The sequence below is a fragment of the Camarhynchus parvulus genome, chromosome 12 (genome assembly GCF_901933205.1).
Source record: "Camarhynchus parvulus chromosome 12, STF_HiC, whole genome shotgun sequence".
In the NCBI taxonomy this organism is placed as follows: Eukaryota; Metazoa; Chordata; class Aves; order Passeriformes; family Thraupidae; genus Camarhynchus; species Camarhynchus parvulus.
In genome coordinates this window covers 8,560,513-8,578,078 of record NC_044582.1, presented here as the reverse complement: position 1 = coordinate 8,578,078, position 17,566 = coordinate 8,560,513, and the positions used below count along the sequence as shown (strand labels likewise).

The 17,566-nt window shown below is 63.6% G+C and overlaps 1 protein-coding gene across 1 annotated transcript in view; it reads right to left on the bottom strand.

Moving 5' to 3' along the window:
- The window catches only part of COL7A1 (collagen type VII alpha 1 chain), a 32,328-nt gene that overhangs the window by 2,607 nt on the left and 12,155 nt on the right, over positions 1-17,566 (bottom strand). The window contains 77 exon segments of the mRNA XM_030956764.1: positions 1-90; positions 510-545; positions 644-692; positions 896-949; positions 1,029-1,106; positions 1,441-1,557; positions 1,844-1,906; positions 2,009-2,071; positions 2,147-2,200; positions 2,416-2,469; positions 2,543-2,623; positions 2,704-2,739; positions 2,825-2,896; positions 3,134-3,205; positions 3,435-3,491; positions 3,580-3,615; positions 3,733-3,768; positions 3,845-3,889; positions 4,051-4,110; positions 4,317-4,352; positions 4,675-4,746; positions 4,885-5,010; positions 5,137-5,196; positions 5,296-5,331; positions 5,455-5,499; positions 6,032-6,076; positions 6,224-6,265; positions 6,362-6,397; positions 6,480-6,548; positions 6,636-6,716; positions 6,805-6,840; positions 6,926-6,988; positions 7,147-7,179; positions 7,412-7,456; positions 7,652-7,687; positions 7,964-7,999; positions 8,496-8,540; positions 8,627-8,689; positions 8,830-8,874; positions 8,996-9,067; positions 9,236-9,280; positions 9,460-9,495; positions 9,589-9,798; positions 9,934-10,065; positions 10,307-10,342; positions 10,462-10,509; positions 10,679-10,714; positions 10,892-10,927; positions 11,086-11,190; positions 11,284-11,319; positions 11,458-11,493; positions 11,677-11,721; positions 11,916-11,987; positions 12,158-12,193; positions 12,373-12,453; positions 12,538-12,573; positions 12,670-12,705; positions 12,865-12,945; positions 13,554-13,595; positions 13,672-13,698; positions 13,805-13,849; positions 14,882-14,953; positions 15,050-15,094; positions 15,181-15,216; positions 15,342-15,422; positions 15,564-15,599; positions 15,716-15,775; positions 15,873-15,944; positions 16,117-16,146; positions 16,247-16,273; positions 16,353-16,388; positions 16,492-16,536; positions 16,647-16,682; positions 16,869-16,913; positions 17,047-17,082; positions 17,225-17,284; positions 17,405-17,467. Of these exon segments, the coding sequence (XP_030812624.1) occupies positions 1-90; positions 510-545; positions 644-692; positions 896-949; positions 1,029-1,106; positions 1,441-1,557; positions 1,844-1,906; positions 2,009-2,071; positions 2,147-2,200; positions 2,416-2,469; positions 2,543-2,623; positions 2,704-2,739; positions 2,825-2,896; positions 3,134-3,205; positions 3,435-3,491; positions 3,580-3,615; positions 3,733-3,768; positions 3,845-3,889; positions 4,051-4,110; positions 4,317-4,352; positions 4,675-4,746; positions 4,885-5,010; positions 5,137-5,196; positions 5,296-5,331; positions 5,455-5,499; positions 6,032-6,076; positions 6,224-6,265; positions 6,362-6,397; positions 6,480-6,548; positions 6,636-6,716; positions 6,805-6,840; positions 6,926-6,988; positions 7,147-7,179; positions 7,412-7,456; positions 7,652-7,687; positions 7,964-7,999; positions 8,496-8,540; positions 8,627-8,689; positions 8,830-8,874; positions 8,996-9,067; positions 9,236-9,280; positions 9,460-9,495; positions 9,589-9,798; positions 9,934-10,065; positions 10,307-10,342; positions 10,462-10,509; positions 10,679-10,714; positions 10,892-10,927; positions 11,086-11,190; positions 11,284-11,319; positions 11,458-11,493; positions 11,677-11,721; positions 11,916-11,987; positions 12,158-12,193; positions 12,373-12,453; positions 12,538-12,573; positions 12,670-12,705; positions 12,865-12,945; positions 13,554-13,595; positions 13,672-13,698; positions 13,805-13,849; positions 14,882-14,953; positions 15,050-15,094; positions 15,181-15,216; positions 15,342-15,422; positions 15,564-15,599; positions 15,716-15,775; positions 15,873-15,944; positions 16,117-16,146; positions 16,247-16,273; positions 16,353-16,388; positions 16,492-16,536; positions 16,647-16,682; positions 16,869-16,913; positions 17,047-17,082; positions 17,225-17,284; positions 17,405-17,467 (4,312 nt within the window).

Here is a 17,566-nt window from a genome sequence, read left to right as displayed (position 1 = left end):
CTGTTTGGTCCTGCTTGTTCTCCTGGCGGACGATTCTTCCTGCTCCCTGGGCAGAGTGGAAGCTGCTCCTGGCCTGAGCCCCCCAGCCTCCTTGGAGAGAAAGCACCCACCTCATCCCAGCCCACCCTTTGCCTCCATCCCTCCAATCCCAGCCTACCCTTCCCTCCAGCACTGCTGACCCCTGCAGGACCCCTGCCCCAGTTCTGACACCCAAGAACAGATGGGGTACAGCTCCTGTGATCCCCTCAGTTGGGCAGACCCTGGCAGCACCCAGACCCCACTGGCACCAGCTGTCCCTGGGATTCCTGTGCCATCATTTCTGCCACACACCAACCCTTCTCCCTGTGCAGGGCCCTGCACTGATGCTGACCCTGGCTGAAGTGTCATGGAGGGTGCCAGCCACCTCCAGCTCCCCAAAACCAGTGGCACACCTGGGTGCCAGGGCTCCTTTTGTGCCACACGTGTGGGGCAGGGGGATAGGAAGGAAGAGCTGCAACCTGAGTGCTCACGTGAGTCCTGGTGCCGTGGAAAGTGGCCACCACAGGCTGTGGGAGAGACAGGGTGGGGTCAGGGGCAGTGGGTCCAGAGAGGAGAGCAGGTAAGTGTGTGCCCCCAGCCCCAGGGCAGCAGGGGGGATGCTCACCACAGTGCTGGCTCATCTCCTGCCTGACGAAAGCACGGATCTCCTCCTCCTGCCAGGCACACGAAGGGCAAGGGTAGTAATGGGGGATGGTGCAATTCAAGAGGAGGAAAAGCCCTTTCCCCAGGGTCTAGCAGAGCCCAGAGGTGAGGGCAGCCCCTACCTCAGTGGCAGTGGGATGGATCCCCAGCACCTCTTCCCACCCCAGTGACCTGAGTGCCACGAGCCTGTGCTGGCTCCCTTCTGGCTCCTTACCGTCATGCCCGGCTCCCCCTTCTCCCCACGGAGCCCGTGGGTGCCAGGACTGCCCTGGGGACAGCAGAAAGGAGGTGGGAAGCTGGCCCTGGCTGGAGCCCATCCAGGCAGGGCCAGGCACCCAGACACTTACCTGCTCTCCTCTCTCACCAGGGATGCCAGGCATGCCACGTGCACCGGGCACTGACTGTCCTGGGGGGCCTCTCTCCCCCTGCAAAGGACACGTGCTCAGCATCCAGCTGCTGGAGCCTCTCTGCTCTCCCCAGCACCATGGAGGTGCTGCTTTGCCCATGCCTGCCCCCCAGGGATGCCAGTGCAGGTGGGGATGGGGACAGCTCCAGCCCAACTCAAGGACAAGCAGGGTTCCAGACTCCATCCCCTGGCCAGGGGGACACAAGGGAGGAACCCAAAGCCAGCGAGCTGGGAGGGCAGGACAGAGCTGGCATGTGACTCCAGATGCCACACACCCTTCACCCACAAGGGGGACTGGGCCCTCCCATCCTCACAGCCCCAGAGGGGAGCAGTCACCTGTGGTGAGCACTTACCTTCTGGCCCTGCATGCCCTCAGGACCTCGTGGGCCAACGCTCCCTGAGGGCCCAGGGGGGCCAGGAGCACCGTCACTGCCCCGGGGACCAGGGCCGCCCATAACACCTGGGGCACCCTGGAGGAGAGCAGAGGGTGAGGCCAGGGGTGTCAGAGCCCCCAGCTTCAGAGCAGATGCCATGGACATCCTCTGACCCCACAGCTGGGCATCCCCAAAAAACCAGCAATGGTGCCTCCTTATAAAGAGCAGGGAATTGTTGTCAGTCCTTGCTTAGTGACATAATTTAGAGCAGCACTGAATGACTCTTCTGGGAGCATCAGGCTCTGATGTGCTTCCAACCAAGGCTCTATCCTGGTACAAGCAATGTGGTGTAATGCATCCCATCCCTTTCCAGCCTGCTCACCCGGTCTCCTTTCTCCCCCTGGTCTCCTTTGGCTCCCTGCTGCCCGTCAAAGCCGCGGTCACCCTGCAAAGAGGAAGGGACAGGCAGCAGGGGACACACAGCGTAGGGCAGGCAGCGAGGGGATGAAGTGCCAGCACAGCTTTTCCCAGCACTGCTCTAACCTACCTTGGGTCCCATGAGCCCTTCCTTTCCAGGAATGCCTGGTGGTCCTGACAGGCCCAGCTCTCCCTGGGGGACAAAGCAGTGTCCATCAGCCACCAGCCATGCTTTCCTGTCCCACCCTGGTGTCACTGAGGTGCTTACCGGCTCGCCTTTCCTCCCTGACAGCCCCGAGCGCCCCGGGATCCCTGGCTCTCCCTACAGCAGGCAGGACAGAGGCAGGGCAGTCAGTCCTTCACCCCTCAGTGCTCACCCCAGAGCCACAGGCAGAGGAGGGGACCCCTGAGCTTGTCAGGGGCCAAGGTCTGGCCTCAGCCATCTCCTTGCTCCCGCTGGCTGAGGGAGAGGATCCAAAGGGCCACAGCCCCAGGCACCATCCAGGCTCCTGCAGCACCCTGCAGGCACCCACTCACCTTGTCACCCTTGTCCCCGTTGAGGCCACAGGCACCTTTCATGCCCCGCTCACCCTGCAAGGATGGGAAGTCAGAGCCATGCCAAGGCAGCACTGGAGAGCGCTGGCAGCCAGAGAAGCCAACCCACCTTGAGGCCACGCATGCCCAGGGGTCCCATGTCCCCCTTGTCTCCCCGGGCCCCGGGTATGCCATCACGGCCAGGCTGGCCCTGTGGGAGAGCACAGAGTGTGACCAGGGTCTGCTCCTGCCCTGCTCTGGGGTGGCAGAGGCACAGACACAGCTCCTCACCGGCTCTCCAGGCTCTCCTGGTGCTCCAACCTCTCCCTGGGGAAGGCAAAGGCACCAGTCAGGGCAGGTGAGGGGATGGAGCCAGCAGCATCCCCAGCAGAGAGGCTGCCCAGCTTCATACCTTCTGCCCACTGGGGCCACGTGCCCCAGGGAAGCCCATGGAGCCCTTCTCTCCTTGTTCACCCCTCGTGCCCTGCAACAGAAAGCCAGATCAGCACAGGCCAGGAGGGAGAGCTCCATCCACAGCCACTGCATGGCCACAGCACAGCCACAGTCACCTCCAGGCCATGGTCCCCTTGCACCATGTCCCTGCAACACCAGCACATAGGGCACAGGGATGCTGTCATGCCCTGCTTCCTCTGTCCCTTGCCCTCCATGATCCCCAACCCAGCAGCTCCCAGCCCTGCACAAGCTCCCCCCAGCCCTGTACCTTCTCTCCAAGCATGCCTTGCTCCCCCTTGTCCCCCTTGTCCCCTTCTGTGCCCTTCAGGCCACGCTCTCCCTGCAAAGGAGGAGACACAGGGAGGGGTCAGGGGATGAGCAGAAGCTCAGACACACAGGGTGGGGAGGACAGACTCTCATGGGGGCAGGAACATGGGGTCTGTAGGGTGGCTGGAGGAGAGGGGACAATACACTCTGCAAGGGAGGGTCCCCCGGCAGGGAAAAGCTCCTCCAGCTCTTCCCAGGGGGACAGGAAAGATGGGGAGAGGGAGGACAGGGACAGCTCTTACCGGCTCCCCCTTGCTGCCCCGTGCTCCTGGCGGCCCCTCCAGCACCACAGTATCACCCTGTGCACCCAAAGCAGAGAGAGGGGGGGTGAGAAGGGGGCCAGGGCTGCTGCCTGCCTCCCCACTGCCCCCCGCCCCAAGGACTCACCTTGTCTCCTTTGGGTCCTGGGGCCCCAAGGTCTCCCTGTGAGGATGAGGGGAGATGCTGCAGAGATGCACAGCAGGGAGCAGGCAGCACCTCCCTGGGCACCCCAGTACCTGGGTATGCATCACTGTCCCCCCAGCCCACAGAGTCCCTTACCTTGTCCCCACGCTCCCCACGGTTCCCAGGCAAGCCCTGTGGGGGACAAGAGAGGGGTGCTCAGGAAGGCATCACCCAGACCAGGGTGCAGCTGAGGGAGGGGGGTACCTACAGCTGGCCCACGATCCCCTTCTGGCCCTGGGCGCCCGTCCTCACCCTGCAAGGAGGAAGGGATATGAGAAGGGAATTTAGGATGGGGGCACCCCAGCATCACCCCAGACCAGGGACAGCTGCAGCTCTGGCTCAGAGACCTGTCAGGCACCGTGAGCCTTCCTGTCCCTGGCTGTGGGGACATGGGGGGACTGTGGCAGTACCTACCCGTGGTCCTGGGTCACCACGTTCACCTCTGGCTCCTGGCAGCCCGGCCCCTGGAGCTCCCTGCCAGAGGAGGGCAAGAACTCATCCCCATTCTCACTGCCCACAGCTCCTCCCAGCCCTGCCAGGCACCCCCATGCCAGGGACACCCCACAGTCCCCACCAGCTCTCTGGGTGCCATGTGCCACCATCCAGAGGGGGCTCAGCACCCACTCCACAAGGGAACCAACCTCCCACCTCTCATGCTGTAGGGCTGCCCCTAATCCTACCTTGTCACCCTTCAGGCCAGGGACCCCTTGTATGCCCTAAAAGAAAGGAGAAGGGTGAGCAAGCCACGGGAGGAAACCAATGCCAGACACCCTCTAAAACATCCCTGAGAGCCCCACCACGGCACTGCACACTCCAGCAGCAGCCTGCACCCTGTAAAACATCTCTGAGCGTCCCACCACGGCACTGCACACTCCAGCAGCAGCCTGCACCCTGTAAAACATCTCTGAGAGTCCCACCACGGCACTGCACACTCCAGCCTGCCCCATGGCCAGGGAAGTGCCAGCTGGTCCCTGCCAGCCTGTCTGAGCCAGCAGGGCAGAGCCCACAGCCCCAGGAATGCTGTGCCACCATACTCACAGCTGGCCCTGGAGGTCCCACAGGTCCTGGTGGTCCAGCAGTGCCATCCCTGCCTGGAAAGCCGATCAGACCCTGAAGGGAGGAAGCAGGGAATGGGGAAGCAGAGCCTGGGGCTGGGAAGGAATGGGGCTTGCGGGGACCTCAGTGCCACTGCACAAGTGTCCAGGGTCACCAGGACCAGTGATGCCATGTTCTGGTTGAAGCCTTTACCCTCTCTCCTGGGGGACCTGGAGGGCCAGGCTGTCCATTGTCTCCTCTCAGGCCTGGCTGTCCTGGCATCCCAGCAGGGCCTGCCAAGCCAGGGGGTCCTGGCAATCCTGGCAGGCCGGTGTCACCCTGAGGTAGGGAAGTAAAAGATGAAGCTCCTCAGGAGTGTGCTTTTCCCTCAGCCAGCCAAGCTAGAGCATCACTGGGGCATCAGGGACATGATCAGAGCCAGGGTGACATGGGGACAGGAGTTACCTTCAGGCCTGGAGGCCCATCCTGTCCTGGTGGTCCCCGTGCACCGACACCCACTGATCCCTGCAAGGTGGCACAGAGCATGTGGCACATCACCTGGCTGCTGGGCACAGGGGTGCCAGGGCCATCATGCCACCGAGAGCATCCCCCTGGGACACGTACCTTCTCCCCTTTGGCTCCAGAGGACCCTTTGGCTCCCTGTGAAGACACCAAGCCCCCAGGACGACCTGGGCAGTAGGTGGCAGGGGCACAGATGCCAGCCCCCACCAGCATCCACTGTCCCCAATATCCACCCACCACCCCAATATGCCTTCTACTCACATCTTCCCCGGGATCTCCTGGCTCTCCAAACTTTCCTGGCTCCCCCTGGCAGGGAAAAAGAAGGAAAAAGCAGATGTGTGGGATTATGAACCAGGGGAGCAGCTGTGGTCACAGGGGTCCCAGGACAAGGGAAGAGACAAGAATCTGACTCCTTGTTTCAGAAGGCTTGATTTATTATTTTATGATATATATATTATTTTAAAACTATACTATATTAAAAGAATAGAAGAAAGCATTTAATCAGAAGGCTAGCTAAGAATAGAAAAGGAATGATAACAAAAGCTTCTGACTCTCAGAGAGTCTGAGCCAGCTGACTGTGATTGGCCATTAATTAGAAACAACCAACATGGACCAATCAGAGATGCACCTGTTGCATTCCACAGCAGCAGATAATCATTGTTTACATTTTGTTCCTGAGGCCTCTCAGCTTCTCAGGAGAAAAAATCCTAGGGAAAGGATTTTTCATAAAACATGTCTGTGACCAGCAGCTACAGCTGGATCCCCACAGGGTGGCCAAGCAGCCAGGAAGCTGAGGACCACACAACCCCTCCCCACTGACCCCCAGGGCAGCACTCACCTTGTCACCCTTGGGGCCTGGCAAGCCTCGGTCACCCTTGGAGCCCTGTCAGGGACAGCAGTGTTAGGGGACAGGGCACACACAGGGCTGGCTGGCCCCTCACAAGGCAAGGGGATAAGGTGATTGTAGGGAAGGGTCAATGAGGGGGATGAGGGCAGTGTCAGTGTCAGTGTCAGGGTGTGGGTGACTCACGGGCTCTCCCAGCAGCACACCCTCCAGCAGCGCCGGCTCTCCCTGCAGGGCACACATGGGTGCTCAGCTGTGCCCACTGTGGGTGCCAGGGCCCAGCAGACCCCTGCCCAGCCCAGCCCTCCCAGCCTGGCTCCTTACCTTCTCTCCCTTGGCTCCAGGGGGGCCGGTGATGGCCTGGGACAGAGGACAGAGGGCAGGTGAGCAGGGCTGCACGGGGATGCTCCCCTCATCCTGGCCAAGGCAGCTCTGCACTCACCTGCCCTGGGGCTCCAGCGTCCCCTGGCTCTCCCTTGGGACCAGCAGGCCCTGAAGGTCCTGGTAAGCCCTGGCACAAGTGGCACAGCCCTCAGCATTGGCTGCAGACAGCCAGGCTGAGCTGAGTGGGGATGGGGCAGGGTAAGCATCAATGTACCATCTTCCCAGGCACTCCTGCCTCGCCGTCCTTCCCGGGCACACCATCCCTGCCCGGCACTCCTGGCTTCCCACTCTCCCCCTGCAGGCAGTGACAGAGGGGCTGGGCTGTGCAGGCAGCCCCAGGCACCCTCACTGATGGCAGCCAGATGTGGGGGTCACACACTCACCACTTGTCCTGGCAGCCCAGGGACACCCGGCGGGCCCTGCAATGGAGACGTGAGCAGAGATCAAGCAGCATCCCAGGCACCAAGAGCACCAAGGGCTGGGTTTGGGGTGCTGCAAACCTACCCCTGGGCCAGGGGGGCCAAGGGGTCCTGGCAGGCCCATGTTGCCCTGGGGGCCAGGCAAGCCCTGCAATGGAAACAGACACATCAGAGAGGGGATGGAACAGCCAGGACCTTGGCTGCCCCTGTGGGAATATGTGTTGGGGTGGGACTGGCTGATTTAGGGGAGGCTGGATGGATTTGGGCAGCCAGGTGGGTACAGGCAGGGAGGGTATGAGTACTCACACGGATGCTGGAGCCAGGTTCCCCTGGGTCACCCTGGGAAGAACACACTGCATCAGCCTGACCACCCCAACCACCCCAGCTACTGTGGTCACAGGCACATCTTCATAGCTGGATCCAGGAGGGGATCCAGCCAAATGTCCCTCCCCCAGCCCAAAACTTCTTGAAACGTGGTCGTCCCTCCAGCCCCCAAATGTGGTAAGGCACCCTTTCCCTCTGCCAGGCTGGAGTGGCAATGCTGATGCAGATGCCAGTGCTGCTGCCTTACCTTGGCACCAGCTGGGCCCTGGGTCCCTGGGGGGCCAGCGCTGCCCTGCAGGGGACAAGGGGACATTATTGGGGTGGTGCTTGCTGGTGGCACAGAGCAGGGAGGGGGCAGCAAGACCACTCAGTCCCAGCAGTGCCACCCCACCTCTGCTCCCTGGGGGAATGCCCACCCTGGCTGACACCACCCTTGCATGACAGTGACATGACATGACACGACACATGGTGCAAGGTGGCTCCTTACCGGAGGTCCTGGGGGTCCTGGGTCTCCCTGATTGCCCTGAAGGGAGGAAGAAATGGGATCACTGCAGAAGTGGGTTTTCCCCAGTGGGAGCAGGGGGTGTCCCCAGGGAGAGCAGACCCAGACAGTGCCAGCAGCTGTTGTAAGCACCAAGCAAGACAAGCCTGGACAGGTCCTGCTAAGATGCAGGGGCCAAGGACCCAGCCCAGCAGCAGGGTGACCCCCACAGTTTCACCAAGCATTCACAGCCAGGAGCCCCCAGCTGTGTGCCGAGGTGGTGGGGCACAGGGACATGGGAGACACACAGACACCTACCGGGCGTCCCAGCACGCCAGGAAAGCCTGGCACGCCCTGCAAAGAACCACATCACAGTCAGTGGACAAGGGGAAACACCTCCCCCCCCCACATCACAGTCAGTGGACAAGGGAAACCCACCCCTCCACACAGCCCTCCTGCCCCCCAGGGAACCACAACCTGCCCTGCAAAGAACCACATCACAGTCAGCGGACAAGGGGAAACCCACCCCTCCACACAGCCCTCCTGCCCCCCAGGGAACCACAACCTGCCCTGCAAAGAACCACATCACAGTCAGCGGACAAGGGGAAACCCACCCCTCCACACAGCCCTCCTGCCCCCTGGGGATGCTCCCCATTCCCAGTGTGTGTACCCAGCCAGGGCACTTAGGAGGGGCAGGAATAGGAAGAGGCCCCCAGACCCCAGGCCCTGCATGGGCAGAAGGAGGTGAATGAGGCAGAAACGCTCCTGCTGGTGCTGGTGGTGGCTGGTGTGAGACCACAGGAGCTCCCCCCCATCCCAGCCTGCATCTCTCCACCATGGCCCCACTCACCGGCTTCCCCTCAGGGCCTGCCAGCCCTCTCTCACCCGGGAGGCCCTGGAGCAAAGGATGGAGACAGGGATGGGGTCAGTGCCAGGCAGGCCCAGGGGCAGTGCCAGGCAGGGGAGCAGTGTGGCACTCACCGGGCTGCCGTCCCTGCCCTTCTCGCCAGGCTCCCCTCGGTCACCCCTCAAGCCACCTTCACCCTGCAGTGGGGACAAGCACAGGGTCACAAGACAGGCAGGGACCTTCCCATGACCTCCCAGAGCCTGCTGAGGGCTGTGCCCAGCAGTGCCCTCACCCAGGGCTTTGCTCCCTTTGACATGGGAGACTTATAACCTCAGACCTTGTCTCCTTTGGGTCCCCGCTCGCCCTCAGCTCCGGGCTCACCCTGTGTTGGGAAGAAGACAGATGCCATCAGCCCTTGCTGACCACCATCCTCAGCCCCAGCCCATGATGTTGCCCAAGCTTGGTTATCTCAGCTGCCTTGTCCTTTCAGACCAGCCACACACCTTGGCTCCCTTGGGTCCGACGGGGCCGCGCTCCCCCGGGAGGCCCATCAGGCTGCCCTCCACCACATCCACCTGTGGGCAGGGCACAGTCAGGGCCAGCACCCAGGGCACCTCAGGAAGGATCCCTCAGGGGCAAAGCCCTCCCCAGGCCCCTGAGCCAAGGCACTGGATGTGGCCATCCATTCCCAGAGTGGCAGGCTGGCATTTTGATGATGATCTCCAGCAGCAGCCATCACCTACCTTGGGCCCTGGGGGCCCCGGGGGTCCAGGCAAGCCATCCCTTCCCTGAGAAGGGCAGAGAAATAGGGTGAGTGTCGAAGGGCACGGGAGAGCAGAGCAGTCCTGGCATGGCCAGGAAGGTATGGAAATGGGCATCTGCCCACCCCATAGAGAGCCCTGCATCCCCTCAAGAGGGGCACAGCACCAGAGGGGATGGAGGGCACCATGTCCCTGTCCCAGCTCACCTGCTCCCCTCGGTCGCCCTTCTCGCCTCGGTCGCCCTGTGCAAACACCGTGGTGGCTGTCACAGGGCTGTCCCCAAGCCCCCAGAGCAGGTCCCCCAGACCTCACCCCACACCTCCACACACACTCACCTTCTCGCCGGACCTCCCGGATTCCCCCAGCTCCCCAGCCCGGCCCGGCACCCCAGGAATGCCTGGCTTGCCAGGCTCCCCTGGCTGCCCAGGCGGGCCCTCGGGACCCCGCTCACCCACGGCCCGGCCCATGGGGCCCTGGGGGCCGGGGGTACCTGGGTCTCCCTTGTCACCTTTGGGTCCTCGCTCGCCAGGGAAGCCTAAGGAGCCCTGCAAGACAAAAGCTGTGCTGCCAGAGCCAGCCCTGAGGCAGGGCTGTGAGCCCTCCCCATGAACCCCAGCCAGCCCAGAAAGCAGGAGTGGGGCAGAGTGCTGGGCCTTGGCATCGAGCCTGGCTGCACTCACCTCTCGGCCCGGGGGCCCCCTCTCTCCTGGATCCCCCCGAGAGCCCTTCTGGCCCCGCAGCCGCTCGATCGCAGGCGGAAACGAGTCTGAGCTGCCATCATAGGCACCCGTGAGCTCCTTCAGGGATGAAACCTGGGAGAGAAGGAGACAGGTGCCATCAGCCCTTGCTGACCACCATCCTCAGCCCAGCCCATGATGTTGCCCCAGCAACATGGGGAAGGAGGAGAGAGCATCAGTGGAACCAGCTGCGGCAGCACCCCACAGTTCTGCCAACCCGTCCTAAATTGCTCAGATCCCCCAGCACCTCCCATGCCCTCTTCCTGCTGCCATGTGGCAGGAAAAAGCCCCAGCCTGACAGTCAGGAAATACATACCTTGATGCCAAGTGCTTCCAGGCTACGCTCAATGTTCTGCAATAAAAAAGACATTTAAAACAGAGTAGGTTCCCACCACAGAGGCTGTGGATGGCTCTCTGTGCCCCAGGGCTGGTGCTGCTGTCCCAGCACAGCAGCTCAGGGTAGGGACTCACCACTGTGGTGCCAGGGTCTCCACGTGCTCCAGGGTTGCCAGGTCGCCCCTAGGTTTAGAGGAAAAGAGGGAATGGGAAGATGTACAGAGGTGCAGCAAGAGGGGTGAGCAGTGCTCGCCCTTGGTAGGTTTCAGAGTTAACACTTTGCTGCCTGGGCAGGGGCTGTGGCTGTGACTGGGGTGCTTGTAGCCTGTCAGGCTCTGTGCTGGGTACTCACCGGCTCCCCTCGCAGCCCAGGCTCCCCCGGGTCCCCCTGAAACACAGCAAAGGGATCAAGGGGAGCAGTCAGGCTGCCCAGCACCAGCTGCAGCCCCAGGGTCCAGCCCTGTTATCTTGGGGGTGAGGACTCCTGCCAGGGGTTTATTCCCTCTGGGATGTGGTCCCCCCCAGACCTTTGCCTTGGGGGACTGGGGGGCAGGAGCACACTTACCTTTGGTCCAGCCACCCCACGGAGGCCTGGGGAGCCCTAGAAGACACGGAGGTGACACAATAGCACCCGGCCCCCAGGGACACAGGGCAGCGCCCCGAGGCAGCCATGGATGGGGGCCCTGCCTGCCTCAGAGCAGCCTGGACTCCAGGGTTGGGTGCTGAGAGGCACCATGGGGTGGAGAGAGAACTACACACCTGGCCTGGGGGGCCAACCTGCCCTGGGACGCCGGGGAGGCCAGGGGGGCCGAGGGGGCCTGGCACACCTCTGTCCCCCTGCTCGCCCTTGGCACCGCTGCGGCCCTGCCGAGACAGCAGCATCACCCCAGGGTCTGTGCCCGAGGGGGGCAGGCACCCAGCACCCCCATCCCACACTCCTCCTTGGGGAGTACTCACCTCTCTCCCAGGCAGTCCTGCATCACCTTTGTCTCCCTAACCAGGAGAGAAAGCAGTTGGAGGGATGCTGCCCCATCCACTGCCCCAGGATGGTGCTCCTCGTCTGGGCAGGGTGTAGCCACCAGGCTTGTGGGGATCACATGGGGACCTCACACCCATGGATCACCTCCTTACCTTTCTCCCATCCTCTCCTGGTGTCCCATCTTCTCCCTGGGAACAAAGGCTGCCTGTCAGTGCCCCACTCAGCGCTCTCAACATGGGTACAAACTGGAGGATGGCTCAGAGCATGGGGGTTCTTTGCCACATCCTCCCCTTTCCTTATGCTGTACTGGGATCACTATCCCTCAGCATCCTGGGAGAGCCCCAAAGTCATGCCCTGTTTCCCCTACTCACATTCTTGCCATTCAGGCCAGGTTTGCCATCCTCACCGGGTTTGCCCTGGCAGGAAAAGAAAGGCAGTGAGGGAGCCCCCCAGGCTCTCCACCAGCCAGGGGTGCCTGGGCCTCACTGGAGCCTCAAGGTGCAGGGAAGGGGGAGCAGGGCACAGGGTGAGCCCTGCCAGATGGATCCAGCTGGGATCCACAGAGGGCATGGACAGGATGTGTCCCTAGGGTGCAGCTGGTGGTACTCACAGGCACGCCAGGTGGCCCCAGGGGACCCACGGGGCCAGGGGGTCCCTGCTCCCCACGCAGCCCAGGCAGCCCCTGCAGGGAAAGGAGATGGTGGGAGCACAGGGCAGCCCTGGGGGCAGGGACTGTCACTGGCAGTGGCACTCTGCTGGGGACAGGGGAGATGCATGGCACAGGACACTGGTCCCTTGCAAGCCTGATGGCCCCAGCAGGAACACAAACCCACCCTCTCCAGAGGTACTTACATCCCGGCCAGGATCTCCCTGCTTCCCCGGGTCCCCCTGCAGACAAGGAGGGGGTGAGGACAGGGACATTGCTACCCTGCCAAAGGCCCCCCCTCCAGAGCATCCCCAGCCTGGAGCAGGGAGTGTCCAGGGGGACAGCTCCTCCCAGCCCATCATCCCTCTGTCCCACAGCTCCCACCCAGGCACAGAGCTCCCCCAGCCTGGCCCCCACTCACCCTCAGCCCAGCAGGCCCTGGGGGCCCAGGTTTGCCTTCCAGCCCATTGCGGCCATCCAGCCCTGGCGGGCCACGGTCCCCCTGCGAGAGAGCAGGGAAGGGTGGTTGGAGATCTGGGGTGGGATGGGAGTGCTGTGGGACAACCTCAGCCCCCAGTGCTCTCACCTTCTCTCCTGGCAGGCCTCGGTCCCCAGGGTCACCCTACAGGCCAAAGAGAGGTGAGCACCATCTCCCATTACCAGGAGCTGCACAGGGCAGTGTCCCCATTCAGACCCCCGTGGGAAAGGGGACACTCACCCGCGTGCCAGGGGGGCCACGGGGACCCTCCACACCCTGCAAGAAAGAGACACCCTCAGCAGTGGGGCATGGGGGGACAGGAGGGGTCCTGGCTGCTCAGCAGGCAGTGCCTGCACGCCAGGACCCCCAGCTCTCCTGCAGAACATCCCCCCTGATGGTGCCCCAGTGCCCCCCACAGCAGCACCCAGCACCTACCCGCTCTCCAGGCACTCCAGGGGAGCCAGCATCACCCCGGGCACCCTTGGCACCATCCTCACCCGGGTCCCCAGGGTCCCCCTGCCAGGGAAGGGCACAGTGGTCAGAGGGTAATGTGCTGCACCAAGCCTGTGCCAGAGTGCACAGTGCTGGTGCTGTGTGGTTTAGGGCTGGGGTGAGAGGAATTGTCTCAAAATAAGAGGCACAGGCTGAAAAAGAGGTGGCTGGGCTCAGTGCAGCTCCTGCTGGGGCAATGGGGACCAGAGTGTGGCTGCAGAAAAAGGCACTGAGCAGCACTGCTGAGCCACAGAGCCACAGCTGGGGACACAGTGCCACCCTGCACCAGGGCACAACCTGTGGCCAAAGCTGTCCTGAGCCTCAGCTGGGTTGTAAATTGTAAAAGCAGAATGCCCAGAGTGTTGGGTGCTGCCATGGGACCCCTGTGGGGCTGGGGAGCCAGGAGCACACCAGCTCCTTTGGAAAGCTCAGCCCTACAGGGCCTCCTCCATCACAGGGCATGAGTGTCAGCCCCTGTGCCCTGATGTGCCTCTCAGTCGTGGGGCACATCAGCTGCTCGTGGCAGAGGCTGTTCTGGGCAGGGAGGCCTTGATGGATCCCAGTGGGCAGGCAGAGCCCAGAGGACAGCAGAGGGTATCCCACCACCAGCATCCCAAGGACTCAGTCATTACCTTCTCACCCTTTATCCCCACTCCTCCGAGCCCAGCATCGACCTGTGGGGCAGAGAGGGGCTGTGGATGGGGCTGGACACCAGCCCATGGGCAGGGAGAAGAGGGAGGCAGAACTTACAGCTCGTCCTGGGGGTCCAGGAGGCCCCTGAAAGAAGGGCAAGGGAAGCAGATTAAGGGGAGCTGGCACAGCCCTGGGGAGGGCACAGCTGGCTCTGGGGTGGGGGGTCACGTGTGGCCCTGCCATCACTCACTGGGTCCCCACGGTCACCCTTGCTCCCTGGTGCTCCAGGGCTGCCCTGCAGGAAGGAGGGATGGAGTCAGAGGGGGAGGGAATGGGGGACCCGTGGGGTGTGGGTCCTGTGGGACGGGGTAGGAGTGGGTGTGGGGCAGTGCGCTGAGGGGCAGTGGGTGTGGGGCAGGGAGCTGTGAGGGGCAGTGGGTGTGGGGCAGGGAGCCCTGAGGGGTACTGTGTGTGGGGCAGTGAGCTGTGAGGGGTGCTGGGTGTGGGGCAGGGAGCTGTGAGGGGTACTGTGTGTGGGGCAGTGAGCTGAGGGGCAGTGGGTGTGGGGCAGTGAGCCCTGAGGGGCAGTGGGTGTGGGGCAGGGAGCTGTGAGGGGCAGTGGGTGTGGGGCAGGGAGCCCTGAGGGGTACTGTGTGTGGGGCAGTGAGCTGTGAGGGGTGCTGGGTGTGGGGCAGGGAGCTGTGAGGGGTACTGTGTGTGGGGCAGTGAGCGTGAGGGGCAGTGGGTGTGGGGCAGTGAGCTGAGGGGCAGTGGGTGTGGGGCAGGGAGCCCTGAGGGGTGCTGGGTGTGGGGCAGGGAGCCCTGAGGGGTACTGTGTGTGGGGCAGTGAGCTGTGAGGGGTGCTGGGTGTGGGGCAGGGAGCTGTGAGGGGTGCTGGGTGTGGGGCAGGAGCTTGAGGGGCAGTGGGTGTGGGGCAGGGGGGGAGCTGTGAGGGGCAGTGGGTGTGGGGGCAGTGGGGGAGCTGTGAGGGGTGCTGGGTGGTGTGGGGCAGTGGGTGTGGCGCTATGAGGGGTGCTGGGTGTGGGGCAGGGAGCTGTGAGGGGTGCTGGGTGTGGGACAGTGAGCTGTGAGGGGTGCTGGGTGTGGGGCAGGGAGCTGTGAGGGGTGCTGGGTGTAGGGCAGTGAGCTGTGAGGGGTGCTGGGTGTGGGGCAGGGAGCTGTGAGGGGTGCTGGGTGTGGGGCAGTGAGCTGTGAGGGGCAGTGGGTGTGGGGCAGGGAGCTGTGAGGGGTGCTGGGTGTGGGGCAGGGAGCTGTGAGGGGTGCTGGGGGTCCATGGAGCACTGGGCACACACAAGGGGCTACTCACATTCCTGCCTTCAGGTCCTGGGTCCCCCAGGTCACCCTTCTCCCCGGGGGGGCCACGGTAGCCAGGAAGGCCCTGGGTGGAGGGCAAAGGGAGATGTGCATTGGCAGGAGCCACCCCGAGGCCGTGAGGCTCTCTCCTGCCCAGGGTGCCCAGCAGCCCTGCACTTACCCGGGGACCCCTGTCTCCAGGCTTGCCAGGCAGGCCTGCTTCTCCCTGTGGGGAAAGAGGGGGTCGGTGGGGGGCAGTGGGAACAGGGGCAGTGGGAACAGGGGCAGGGGGAACAGGGGAGCCTCACTCACCGGGGTGCCTTCGTCACCTTTCTCTCCTCGCTCTCCCTGAGGCACAAATCAGTGGGCACCGGCCAGGAGAGAAAAGCACAAGTCACCAGCATCCCCCTGCTCCGTGGCAGCCCCGCTGTGCTCAGGGCCACAGTGCCCCAGAGCCCCGTGTCCCACACTACCTCCTTGCCTCGCAGCCCCGGCTGCCCCGGGGCGCCCGCTCGGCCTGGCTCCCCCTTCTCCCCTGGCTCTCCTGGGTCACCCTAGGCAGGGGAAGGGACAACAGTCAGGGCAGAGGCTGGGCAGCTGGGGAGAGAAGGGGCACAGCCGGCAGGAACAGCCCCTCTAGAGCCGGACAGACAGACAGATGGACGGACAGACGAATGGAAGGGCAGTGACATCACCTTTGGGCCACTCCTGCCTGTGAGGCCAACGATCCCCTGGTTGTTGGAGAGGAAGAGCCGGTGTCACTTGGGGAGGGGGCAGCTCGGTGAGCCCTGGCCAGGGGAGGGGCCAGGCCCACGGGCTGGGGTCCCCAGGGTGCCCCCAGACTCACCCGATCGCCCTGCTCGCCTTTGGGGCCAGCTGGCCCAGGCATGCTCAGGCCAGGGGGTCCCTGGACATGGAAGGACACAGCATGGAGCAACAGCACAGGCACCATGAGGCTGGGCAGGGCTGTGCCCTGTGCTTCCTATCCTCAAGGCAGTACTCACACGGGCACCTTTATCTCCTGTGTCACCCTTGGGGCCAGGAGGTCCTTCTGGTCCTGGGAAACCTCTGTCACCCTGGAGCAGACAAAATCAGCACCCCAAACCACCCATTTCCCCCCCCCCTCCCCCTCCACTGCAGCTGTGGACCAGGCTTAGGACCAGGATGAGTCCAACTGTGCAATCCCCCTCCCCAGCCATGCTCACAGCCATGCCCAGAGGGTGGAGGGCACAGCTGGGCCAGGGTTACCTTCTCTCCAACACCAGCCACGCTGGGAGCCTGCAGGGGAAGCAGAGGAGACCGTGCTGGGCACTGCCCATGGCTCCCTGTGCTGGGGCTGGGGCAGGCAGAGCTGGAGCTGCTGGGCAGCAACACTTACTGGCCTGCCAGGTGGTCCTGGGTCACCCTGCAGAGAGACAGGTGTCACTGCCAGCCCCTTCCCCACAGACCCCTGCCACCCCACCGGGACCCCCCTTTGCCCTCACCTTCTCCCCCCGGGGGCCACTCGGTCCTGGAGCTCCCTGTGGCGAGATTGGAGACCTCAGGGGGCCGGCAGTGCCTGGGAACCACCCAGGGCATGGCAGCTCCTGGCTCCCCAGCAGCACAGCCACCACCCTGACTCACCTCTCTGCCTGCTGGCCCCGGGTTCCCGGGGGCTCCCATCTCACCCTGCAGGAGAGGAGGAAGAGGAAGGTGTGTGGGCATCCTGCCACCCCCTGCCAGCGTGGCTGCTTCAGGGCAGAGTAGGCATCACTCCACCATGCCCCAGGTGCTCCTACCTTCTCACCCTGTGGGCCTGGCACACCACGGTCTCCCTGCAGAGCAAAGAGAGGAGGGTTCAGGGAGCCTTCCTCCCCCTACATCACACTGCCCCCACCCCAGAGCTCTTCACGAGTCAGCCCTGGATCCCACCCAAGACCCCTGGGCTGTGACAGCCATGCCCAGGCAGTGCCACCAGCAGCTCTCAGGGACACCAGGACCCTGCTTTGGGACTCTCTCACCTTCTCGCCCATCTCTCCCAGCTCACCCGGCGCCCCACGGTCTCCCTGGCATAGGAAGAACAAAGGGTCAGGGGCAGCAGGACCTTTGGGGACATCCTGGGTCCTGGCACAGAACCAGAACCCCCTTCTCTCTGCCAAGGGTATGGCAGGAGCATCCCTGGGTCCCTGCACCGCTCACCTTCCTGCCCTGCTCCCCCGGCGGGCCCCGAGGACCCTGCAGAGGAGAATGGAGACGTTGTCACCTTTGGTGTGACAAGGCAATGCCCAGGCTACCCAAAACAGGAGGGCTCAAGCCCAGGGCCTGGCTCCTGGCATGGGCAGCTCATGCCTGCCTTTCCTTCTCTCAGGACACTCACCCTGTCTCCTGGGTCCCCGGGGCGGCCAGGTGATCCTGGGACACCTTCTGTGCCATCACCCTGGGGGTTTGGAAAGGTGAGAGCCATGCTCATGCCACAAGATGCCCATTAGATGGGAATCCTCACTCAGAGTGGTGTGAGGTCCAGCCCCAGTGGGCAGCATCCCTGCCACCTTCTTACCTTCTCTCCCTTCAGCCCAGGGGGCCCAGCAGGTCCCCGAGGCCCAGGGTCCCCAGGGAGGCCCTGCAAGAGAGACAATCTCAGCCCCTGGGGATGTGACTCAGCCCTGGGCACACACAGCCAGTGCAGCTCTGATCCCCTCTGCCAGCCCTGTGGGCCTGG